This window comes from Anabrus simplex, chromosome 1 (assembly GCF_040414725.1).
Source record: "Anabrus simplex isolate iqAnaSimp1 chromosome 1, ASM4041472v1, whole genome shotgun sequence".
Lineage (NCBI taxonomy): Eukaryota > Metazoa > Arthropoda > Insecta > Orthoptera > Tettigoniidae > Anabrus > Anabrus simplex.
The window spans coordinates 1,097,689,006-1,097,701,671 of record NC_090265.1 but is presented as its reverse complement, the minus strand read 5'-3'; the positions used below and the strand labels follow the sequence as shown (position 1 = coordinate 1,097,701,671).

The 12,666-nt window shown below is 39.5% G+C and overlaps 1 protein-coding gene across 1 annotated transcript in view; it reads right to left on the bottom strand.

Moving 5' to 3' along the window:
* ND-B15 (NADH dehydrogenase (ubiquinone) B15 subunit) overlaps positions 1–12,666 on the bottom strand; it is a 38,485-nt gene that overhangs the window by 3,394 nt on the left and 22,425 nt on the right. The window contains exon 2 of the mRNA XM_067137284.2: positions 11,701–11,841. Coding sequence (XP_066993385.1) covers positions 11,701–11,841 — 141 coding nt within the window. The remainder of the gene's footprint in view (positions 1–11,700; positions 11,842–12,666) is intronic.

Below are 12,666 nucleotides of genomic sequence, written 5' to 3'. Positions count from 1 at the left end.
AGTCCAAATACAACACCGACAGTGCTGTGAAGAAAATGATGATCGTATATTGCCGTAAATATGATGTAGGTCTTTGCATAGGAGAATGTTTTGAGTGTTACCATACCAAAGCTAGGTACTGGGAATAACAATGTGTAATTCTGTTGTTCAGTGACGGAAAACTATCGAACTTTTCTGAGTGATTTAGAAATTCAAGTACATGAACAACAAGGATAACAGAATGTACCAATATTGTAGCCTGATATTATTTCCAATGCTGAAGGTACGCATTTTTGAATTGATTTCATGTGATGGTCCACTTTTTCTAGAATATGTATATAAATTTGTTTATTTATACTGCAAAAACTGACAAAAATGTGATTTATTCTGACAGTTTAAATCACGCCGGCACAGGGTAGGGACGCTATCTTGACTCGCCGGGCTCAGTGTTAATGGTTCAGAGACATGGTAGAGAAGATTATGTTACTGAAGGAGAAGGTAGAGGCTGTTGGACTTAAAATTACATAGACCAAGGAAATGAGGGTTTACTTCAAGATTGATGATAACTTGTCTATACATGATACAGACACAGAACAAGTAGACTCCTTCCTATATCTTGAGAGAATTGTTACTACAAGACATCAAGAGCTGTATCACGAGAGCAAATGGTGCCTTTCTTCAACTGTACCTGATTTGGAGGAACAGGAATATTTATAGAAGGATTAAGTGAAGACTTTTAAACACAAATGTTAAAACAATTCTCCTTAACAGTTATGAAACCTGAAAAGTAACCCAGAAGACTGCTCAACAACTCCAAACCTTCATGAATCGTTGCTTAAAATGCATCATCAACAGAAGATGGCCGGATTTCATATCAAATGAAGATCTATGGGAGGAAACACATCAGCAGCCAAATGAAATCCACTGGATAGGCCACACTCTAACAAAGCCCATTAGAGCCATCATAAGACAGCACTCAACTGGAACCCCCTCAAAGTTTGGTGAATGGCCTTACAAATGTTTGCAGACATGCAGTATGAGTGCAATACTTCAAGCCCAGCCAGATAATCTGGAAAACTAGCCTAAATGACCATCTCTCCACAGCAACAAAGAGTAAGGGTCTCTAGCCGAGTCAGTTGAGTCTCAATCTTAGGTTACGCTGAAAATTTATAGCTGATGTTAGCAGACCCATCATTGGAATGGATTTCCTCCCACATTATAACCTGCTAGTTGACAGTCAACACCGCAGGGTGGGTTCCAGTTTCTAAACTTAATCTGCCATGTTGGCAAACTTCGCCATATAGTCACTGCTCAATGCATTGTAACCATGTTGACTTAAATGGTTCATTGACTTTCTCATCAGCTGAATTCCTCATTTTGCACAGTAATTGGGACAGTTTACAATCATCAAGTTCTTGTTCCATTAATAGTTTCTGTGTTCTTTGGGTCTCACTGTCTGCAAAAAATAATATAAATCATTCTTTAATGCGATCACATTCTCCATGTCAGCAGAACTCACCATTGTGTCATATTTCATCTGAATGTGTGTTATGTTGCTTGTACGAACTGAGCTTCAAGTTGTATAAACCATATTTTGAATTTTTGGATCTGGTTTCCATGAACAAATGCTATTTTCCAGTATTTAGCTACTTCATTTCCCAATCTGTTTCCTTGCGACATCACGTTGGTGTCACCAGTGTGGGTAAAAATAATTATCTACAAGAAGCACGTAAGTTCTGTTACTATTTATTTGCATTACTTTCTCTTCCTTACTCAGAACTTGCAAGGTAAAAAAAAAGGAAAAAAAAAACTAGAAAAAGCAAAATGAAAGGGGTATTCGTTCACAATTCCATGACGCAGGCAATGTTATTAATCTGGACATCTTTCGAGGTTAGGAGTTAGTTCACCCCCACTGCAAAATAATATATAGCATAGTGCTGCCCTTGTTTTCCTTCAACTTGCATACGGTATTTTGAGAATTTCTTTCAAACTACACTACCATATAAGCTGCACCGTCAAAATTTTGGGGGTGAGGGATGGATGGGAAAGGAAAATACCAAAATATGAAAAATACCAACAAAAAACACAGAAAGAAAGGAGAGGAAGAGAGAGTATGGAGAGGTAAACTAACAATTTTATTTTGCAAAATTTGCACAACACAACTACCATTTAACTCATTCATTACTAATTATGGTATATGATTACAGACTACAGTGACAAAAAATGCATTCTTGAAGTAAAGAGTATACCAGTATTTTTATTGTATGTACCAATAACACGTTTTTATTGTGCTAATCACTGTTGTCATTGCTAACTTCACTATTCACTTCATCACTCAAGTTTCTTTCGCTGTGAACAAGCTGTTCAAGGACCACCTCTAGAAATACTATTCAGGTTGGTTTCTGGATTGAGAGCATGTCCTCACACCGTTCAGCAAGATTGAGAAGCCTACACAGAAGGTCAGCATGGGAAGAAGCGGGAACAGTCGGCAACAAGAACATGAAAAAAGAAATGTGTAAATTTCTCTGCTACGTGGAAAAGCATAAAACCATGAATATGCTTTTGGATTTAGAAGACGAGAGGGCGAGTACAGATTCCTTGGTTGTTCCCCTCTTAGTAGCCCTTTAGCATCCAAAAAAAGGGGGGGAGTGGGTGCAATAAAGCCCCTTTACCAAATTCAGTTGTCTGCTTCTCGTTAGTGGTGGTTTGTAGTTCCCTGTCCCCCTTCCCTTCATGTTAATTTTATATTGCCTTCTAGAACATGATGAAATGCCGGAGCAGCAAAACGGGGAAGCAGTAGGGGCCAATACCGTGACAGGCTAATTTTTGTAGAACCTGCTTGGTGGCCATGATCATTAAGACATCAAATCTTTATGACATGACACAGTTTTTTGGCCAGTTCAATCCCCGTTGGAAAAATTTTGCACCATCAGAATGATGGCTGGTGCGTAGGAGAGGTGGTATATAATTCCTGATCTTTAGACTGTAATGCTGATGTGGAGAGATGGCATATGATGCTATTGACGACGATTCGTCTATCGGATGAATATTTTAAGCCTTGAGCAGATACCATGATGTTATTCCACAAGAGTAGGTAGACTAGGTGCCAATACTGAGTTTCAGTCTCTTCCTACACCACCACCACAGACTACACACACACGTAACCTGCAGTCATTACACTGGGCACAGAAACACAACTTTGCCTTCTGAGCACAAAGATGGCTTGCACAAATAAATGAAGATTCCAAAACTGTCCACCATTATGGCAATAGACTTGAATCCAAGTGCCTAGTCACTACAAAATATACACTCCCCCCCGCACACACACAAAAATACTTCTGCAAAAGACGACGACTTTTCAGACCAAATAGTTCTTCTACACATACTTGGGGAGGGGGGTCTATTGTTAATGTAAACGCAACAAACATAAGGCAAGAGTGTGCTTGGACGGCCTGCTTTATGCACCGAAAGAATATAATGGACACCAAGAAGTCTTGGACAGCATTAAAAAATTTCTGTTGAAATTAAACCTATTCCTGTTTTCCCAATTTTGTTATCTGCATCTTCCTATATTCCTGGACTACATAAAAGATATCCACAATACAGTTTCAATGAGGTCTCTTGGAAATCAAATCACTCTTTCAAGATAAGACAGTGTCTACTTTGTTACTGGTAACTAATAGTTGAAGGTTAATTTTTTTTTTTTACAAACTTTCCAAATGAATTATAAGCATAGACGATTTGGTTACCAGAAGCTGGCCATCGCCAATTTACTTGTAGGCTCTGTGAAATGCTATTAGGTATAAAGTAAAACCTAGTTAAGATGTTTCTGCAGGGGACAAAGAAAAAGAACATGTTAAGCAAGGAAACATACTGAATTTTCTCGCATAATTAATGCACTTTTTTGATGAAAAATATAGGAAAAAAACTTTGGATGCGTAAATTATTCGAGGAAATCAGAACTTAAAAAAAAATTTACAGTTCATTTATATTTAAAAGGTACATCAAATATAATATACATGCAATTGGTTCAACTTATTTGCAGTTAATAGTCATTTGGTGTAACATTCCAGTGTGAGATTTTTTTCTGAAAAGTCGAATAGGGTACACCAAGTAAGTTGGACACGTGGACTTGAAAAACCGACACTGGAAAATGTTCTTCCCGTTACGAGCTGACAATACGACCTGAAGTGAAATAAACGTGTATTAATAAAAGTACAATTCATGTAAGAACATAATAATGACATGCTGGCAAAAAAGAGAAAACTGTCCAACAAAAGAAGGGCTGGACATCGAAGGAGAGACCCCAGCTATATTCCCCCGAACTGTTCGTATCTGATCTTGTACGAGTGACATATCCATCCACCCTTGTTCTTGGATACGAACGTGGATCCCTGTCGGAAATTTAGGCATTGGTTTTCGTTATTGAACAACATAAGGTGGAAACTTTCTGCCATCACCTGTTACAGCAAGCATTGCCAAAGAGAAGAGAATTACAGTACATCGTTCCTTTTTGCTTCTGGTAGTGCGCACGATAACACTCGATGTCCCTTTCTTATCGATTGTTCGACTTTGTGGCATGCGGAAACTGATTGGCGTCTGACCTGTGGTTCCTATTTGGGAGAGCAAATATTCCTTCACTTTACGCTTCTCGATCACAAAACAATGAAAATTTATTACTTTTTTGGTTGAAATCATTTGGCATTTTGTGGCAGAATGGTGTTCTTTGTTGAAAGTCCATTTCTCTTCATAAAATTTATCATCAAGCCTTGGCTAACCTTCAAATCCAAGACACATTCCATGTGCAGCAGCTATTTCTCGTCCTTTAAAATACAGCATTTCATGAGAAACGGCACCTCCAACGTTGGGTAACAAAATCATATATTTAAGCAGATCCTCCTCTACTTTCAGAAACTTGCCGCCTTTTGGTCCGCGATATTCTTCGCAAGACTTGTTGGTCGCTTGACGTGCGCTTCTCCGTTACCGCGGTAGCGCACGTTGCATTCAGACACGGAATACTTGCAGCCCACTGCCCTATTCCCGTATGTTTCAACGTTACTGATCAAGCGAGAGTTTATATGATTTATACAGTCGAATACTTGCTCACTGTGAACTAACAATTTTGAGGTCAGAGAAAAAGCATGTCCCGTACCCGAAACACTCGTAAAATACATTTGTACCAGACTGGAAAAGAGGGTCACTAGTCACTTCTGCGCTGATTCTCTCACTGAACTAGTGCAGTGGTATTTCCTACCAGCTGATAACAGCACGTTGCTCAGTATTTGGAGTGCCCAGTTTTGCAATAGGAAGGCGCTACCGGAGTAGTTGATATCTGTAATTCAAAACGCACGCGGAACTGCGTGATGGATGTTCGAAGAAGTGGGTGCGTCAAATACGTGAACGTTATTACTTCTCTCTTCGGAAACAAAAATATTGGGGTGCGTAACTTATGCAAGGGCGTTAATTATGCTAGAAAATATGGTAATACTGAATACAAGAATAAAAACTATCCAACAGAGATATGAAACACTAGATACTATTATTTCCGACTTGAGGGCATTTTACATCGTGTATCCGAGGGTACAATAAAAACTACATCTACCATTTCTAAACATGAGAAGGGAGTATTAAAAGGTGTGAAAAACACAAGACAACAAATATGAAAACATTTACAAGGAGGGCCATAAAATTATCAAAGAATTATTTCAATAAATGTTAGTAGAAGCCTTTTATTTTGGACCAGTGGGTTATTAAACATTATTTTCAGATCACACTCATAGACAATGAATTTTAGGTTACACTCGACTAACGACATGAAAGATATAGACTGCTACCAGCTGACTTCTTTGAATCTACTTGAACTGCTGGCGGCCATGACACTTGAAAGCAAAACAAATAACAGGTGTCATGGCAGAGTGACTGTACTTGTATAGACGTATACATTAAATACATTATTCTTTGTGTCATACAATAAAACCGGCCTTAATTATGATAAAAATCTTTTAAAAATACATTAAAAGTACCGTTGAAGCTGTGTGATAACAGTGTTTAACCAATGTCAATAATTCGTTTGTGGTTATATGGCAACAGATATCTGTTAAACAATAATATGTTAATGAAATAATGTTAAATAATCAAAGTAAGTAGGGAACCTAAATAACAAACTAGAAGTGCACCCATAAGGTGTATTGTAATTATGCAATATTAAATCCTTCTCTCTGCGATGCAGTCCCAGGGAAGGAGAGTAGTGGTGATTATTTTTTTATTTTTTTTGCTAGTGGCTTTACGTCGCACCAACAGAGATAGGTCTTATGGCAATAATGGATCAGGAAAGACCTAGGAATTGGAAGGAAGTGGCCGTGGCCCTTATTAAGGTACAGCCCCAGCATTTGCCTGGTGTGAAAATGGGAAACCACGGAAAACCATCCTCAGGGCTGCCAACAACAGTGGGATTTGAACCCACTATCTCCCAGATGCAAGCTCATAGCCGTGCGCCCCTAACCGCATGGCCAACTCGCCCGGTGATTACTGGTTTTTTTTTTTTTTTTGCTAGTTGCTTTACGTCGCACCGACACAGATAGGTCTTATGGCGACGATGGGATAGGAAAGGCCTAGGAGTTGGAAGGAAGCGGCTGTGGCCTTAATTAAGGTACAGCCCCAGCATTTGCCGGGTGTGAAAATGGGGAAACTACGGAAAACCATCTTCAGGGCTGCCGACAGTGGGGCTCGAACCCACGATCTCCCGGATGCAAGCTCACAGCCGCGCGCCTCTACGCGCACGGCCAACTCGCCCGGTGATTACTGTTTTAAGAGGAAGTACAACTAGGCAACCATCCTCTATATAACACTAATCGGAGAGAAAGAATGGAAGGGCTCCGACACTTCGAAAAATTAAGGAATAGGTAAAGGATAGACAAGGACCATGAAGGGCATGAAAATGGCAGACTCCCCATGCCATGAATGCTCTAATATCGTCGGGGTAAAAAAAATAACAAGACTTCACCAAGAGAGGTTGGGTAGGATAGATGAAAGTGAGGAGCCTGGCACAAGTAAGTGGAAGCAATGTCAGGACTCGACTAAGGGCTCCATGGTCACCAACCCACTCTCACAAGTGCCTCTTACGACAGGCAGGGGATATCGTGTGCTATTCTACCACCAGCACTCACAGGGGGAGTTCAAAAGAAACCAAGAAGAAAAATAATATGTCATAATTAGAATGGTCTATGGGATATGAAATCGGGTTTAGGCCTCTACTAAAATAACCCACAAATAATTGTTCATACATAGGGCCTACTTTTCAAAAGTATTGTTAATGCCTTTCTGATGGCGACTGGTGAAGTTAAATGGTGCACGTGACATGGGCATCAGTATAAAGAAAAACACGTAGCCTATTATCACAAATTAATAGGGCCGATTGCAGAAATGATGACTAGTTTTAAGCCTTAGACGTCTACCTAAACAACGTCTAAGCTGTGCAGTCTTCCACTGCATAAACGATGTTCAGCCAGCGTTTAACTAGACACTGTTTAAAGTTTCAATATAGGTTCAAAAATGGAGACAGAAGCATCTTTCACGTAACTCTTTACTTGTTGCAACCAATGAAATTCGTCTGTGAGCGCGCTGAATGCTAGGGGCTGTGGTCTTCTATGCATTATTCAAATATGGCTAAGCATGACTTGCCCGCAGATAAGAATATCGCTTATTTTTTTCATTTTCTTTGCCTCAAAAAGCCAGGGGGGTCTAATACGTGAGGGGGTCTAACACAAGAGTAAATATGGTATGCACATATCCGCGGTACGTAATGGGTTATTGAATAAATGCCTACCATGGCGTATACATTGAGGGCGAGACTATGAGTTCCAGATGGTGTAGTCATGGAATATAAATTATTGCTTTATCTTTCTTCCTTTAAACTTTCATGTACTTAACAAAAAATTGTCTTAAGAGCTATTCCCTGAAGGATCCAGTGAGATGTCTAACATGGCGCAGCGTATTCAGTTGCCGACGGCTACCAATAATTGTGATTAATTATGTACATCGGTTATAATAGGTAACGAGTGACAATGAATTAGATATTTCTAATGATTAACACCTAACACTAAACTGGGAATAGCCATAAAGAGAAATACTTGCATACTTGAAAACAATGGCACTAACACTGATTCATACTACACTGTGCTTAGAAAGACTATTAAATGGAGCTACAAACGGTATTGCTTTGAATTAAAAGTATTACAATGTACAGACTACAAAGAAACCAAGTGAGTACATGTTCCAAGTTTGAGGTCGATATCTTGAATACATTACGAGTTCTCTTTTTTTTTTTTTTTGCTAGGGGCTTTACGTCGCACCGACACAGATAGGTCTTATGGCGATGATGGGATAGGAAAGGCTTAGGAGTTGGAAGGAAGTGGCCGTGACCTTAATTAAGGTACAGCCCCAGCATTTGCCTGGTGTGAAAATGGGAAACCACGGAAAACCATTTTCAGGGCTGCCAATAGTGGGATTCGAACCTACTATCTCCCGGATGCAAGCTCACAGCCGCGCGCCTCTACGCGCACGGCTAACTCGCCCGGTGATTACGAGTTCAGCAGTGTAATTTCTTTCTTGGAGGCTTGAATTATCCAGTCTACGTGGGGTAGCAGCCTCCATTCGGGGCCCGTTGTCAATGTGTTAAATGAAACAATGTACATCGTTAGTGGAACAATACGATCGACCCCCACTTATTGGCTGCCTGTTTTGAGTCGTATACCACCTCCACAAGATAGAAGAAAGAGTGCCCTTGTTCGGGAATATCGGAAGATCGTTGACCTACAACTGCCTGTTCTTACTGACATTCCGAACACTGAACGAAACATACTTAGATCCAGACACCCAGCCATTCTCACAGCAAAATATTTATACGATTATGAAGACTTCAACTTGAGCAATTCATGGAAACAACAGTGGCTAGAAAGTTGTCCCCCACAATGCAGAACTTTACCATGTTTGACAAGAAAACCACCAGGATTCGATCAACCTCACTCGGTTTGGTCCACTCCACTCTGAATCGCCTCCGTACGAGCCATGGTAGATGGGTTTTTTTTTTTTTTTGCTAGTTGTTTTACGTCGCACCGACACAGATAGGTCTTATGGCGATGATGGGACAGGAAAGGGCTAGGAGTGGGAAGGAAGCAGCCATGGCCTTAATTAAGGTACATCCCCAGCATTTGCCTGGTGTGAAAATGGGACACCACGGAAAACCAAACATGGTAGATGTGCTGATGCCCTCTTCGAATGGGAGAAAATACAATCCCCACGATGTGACTGTGGGGCTGATACCCAATCTGTTTGGAACATAGTGATGGAGTGCACCGAGAGAGTCTACAATGGAGATTTCCGTGACTTCCCGAATGCCATGCCAGAAGCTGTAATTTACATAATCCATATGGGCTTATCTTTATAGTACTCAAATCTTTATTTTGTGTTATGTTGTTATAATTTATATTTACTGATTTGTATATGCCATACGATAAAGGGTGTTGATCAAAATTTAATCAAAATCATATGTGAAAAAAAAGTGGAAAAAGCCTTTAAAATGTTGGTATTACAGATTCTACAAGAAATCTGCTTACGTACCTATAAAAACCTTCATAAAATATTTTCAAGTACATGTTTGTAAGTATAACATAATTTTTTTTACAATTTGTTTTACATCACACCGACACAGATAGGTCTTATGGCAAGGATGGGATAGGAAAGGTCTAGGAGTGGAAAGGAAGCCACCGTGGCCTTAAGGTACAGCCCGAGCATTTGACTGGTGTGAAAATGGGAAACCATGGAAAACCATCTTCAGGGCTGCCGATAGTGGGGCTTGAACCCACTATCTCCTGGATGCAAGCTCACAGCTGCGTGCCCCTAATCGCACGGCTAACTCGCCCAGTGGTATAACATAATTGAAAAAGATAATCACGCTACTGGAAATCTTGAGGTTCTGAAGAAGCAAGTTTATTTACGAAACATTATTTAATCTGTACTTCACTGGATATCTAAAGGTGCGCTTTCCAATGACTGGGGTCACCAAATATGTTGGCGACAGCAGCCGCAAGCGACGAGCACGTGGAGCGTTTTTTTAGACACACTGCAGCCGCCAGTCGCGCAGTCCAGTCCGTCAGAAATGGACGAGAGCACAGGCGATTTCGTTAGTAGCAGGGCTTTCCATGACATTTTATTGGAAGAAGAAGAAGACAAAACATTGTTAATGTGGTATCTCGGCCTGAAAAGAAGGGAAGTCAACAGTATATTTGCATCGCATTATGAGAAAGGATGCTATAACATTTTAATTAACAGGTATCTTTTAAGTGCTGAGACAAGTTCAGAAAGTATTTCAGACTGAGTGTTAGTCAGTTTAGTTATATTCTCAAACTTATAGAAAGTGAAGTTTTGAAAACCCTGTGGAATCGGTACAAGAAGCCCAACAGCCCAGCTGAGAAACTTGCACTCACTCTCAGGTACGGACATTTTAATCTTATTTTAACAGTGTTTAGCTCAGCTGAATAAATGTTTTTACAGTAAGACAATGATCAGTAAATCTATGGTCGTAATAGACTTAAAGTTTTTTTTGCTAGTGGCTTTATGTCGCATCGACACAGATAGGTCTTATGGCGATGATGGCATAGGATAGGCCTAGGAGTTAGAAGAAAGCAGCCGTGGCCTCATTAAGATACAGCCCTAGCATTTGGCTGGTGTGAAAATGGAAAATCACGGAAAACCATCTTCAGGGCTGCCGACAGTGGGATTTGAACCCACTATCTCATGGATGCAAGCTCACAGCTGCGCGCCCCTAGCAGCACGGTCAACTCACCTGGTAAACTTCAAGTTTAACAAACCCGCAACTTAATTGAGTGACAACATTAATTGCACCAATATGTTAATTATTTACATACTTAGACATGCCATTCCATCAGTGTAATTTTGTGGAATTGAATATAATTTAATTATGCAGTTACAAAACAGCTGTCTAGCATACTACTACTCAACCTAGGGAATGAAGGAATCAATAAAAAAGCATAAAAATGATAATGCAGAGTGGAATTTACATTTTATTTAAAAGTACACATTACACTGTATATTCATTCCTATAAATTATGACCCAGTAATCTTGACAAGACATCATGACTGTTTACATCTGTGCACGGCTCGGCTCTTAGCGGCCCTTGATTGACAGAGGAGAATGCTTGTGGAGATGTTGAGCAATAGTCACTTGCTTTAAATCGTACACACATTTATGCTCGGAAACTAAGTGGCAAAGAGCTATATCATGCCAGTGACTGAACATTCCCTCCACTTTTCGTTGCTTCGACATCGTACCCAAAGTCAATAATTAACTACAACACAACAGATACTTATATCAACTGTCGTAGCGACTGCTGCCGCCAGCACTGTTCACTGCACCAGTGTGGCCGCTCAAGCTGCAATCACCGCGAGTCGCAGACCAAATTCAAACCGCATGTGCGGAGGAGGAGACTGCTGTCGCCGTTGCGGCTACAATCGCACCTTGGAAAACGCACCTTAAGGAATTCTAGTTTTTTTTCAGTAGCTGAAATTCTGGTCTATACTGTTGGCACCAGTTACTTTGCTTGCTATCTCTTATTGTATTCTCGCTAATTCAGTTAAGAAAGGGCACAGAATATTATCTTCAGAAATGTAAATACAATCAAATACATAAATTAAAATACTCACCCTGCTACTCTTAAGCCACCAAGCATACAACACTATTGGTGCTACAATTATTAGACCCCAAGCAGTGGATCGTGGTGTTGGCTTGAAATGATCATAACCAGACACGGTCATCGACATGAACCGCTGAATCCCAGTATCAAACTGAAATCAACAACAGCCAAAATTATGATTAGTGCCAATATAAACAGCCATTCCAAAATAAGAGAATATAGCCATGAAACAACTGCTTTATATAGGATAAACAATAATTACGGAATATTACTTATACGAAAAATCACTGGGAAGTTATCAATGACGTCTTAGCAACTAACAGCAGCAATTAACCTAAAAGTGCAAAGTAACTTGATTACAAGCCCTGAAGAAGTTGCTATGATACTCAATTGTCATTTCGCCAGTATTGGTAATACTCTTGCAAATAAAATTCCCATTAAACCTAATTACCTACACCATATAAGATACAATTATTACAAGAATCAAGTGAAGATGTTTTTGACCAAAGAAGTGTATTTCTTTGAAACTGTAATGGAGCTGTCAAACCAAAATCTAAATTTTTTTTAGAACACAGAAAATATTTTCATCAGATGAGGCCTATTTCTCTCGTAGCAAACCTCTAATCCTGACATCCCCTGTCTTAAAGCTATTGATACCAGTAGGTAATTAATTTCTACATTCTGACTTCCAGTGATTATCTAACAAATGTTGAATAATGCAAAATAATTGTGCCAAAATTAAAAAAATATATATATATTCATACACAGAATTGTGAATAGAGTAAAAAGAAATATATCAATAAATGTGCATTCCTATTTGAAAAATATTTTTATTGCAACACCCTGTAGCCTACATGTGAACTTTTTTTTTCAAATTATGTGCATAATACCAAGAAATATATCATTAATAACTTATAAATTTATTGTTTTCAATAAAACTAAAATTTTGAAAGTTATAAGTAACTAGCTGTTACCA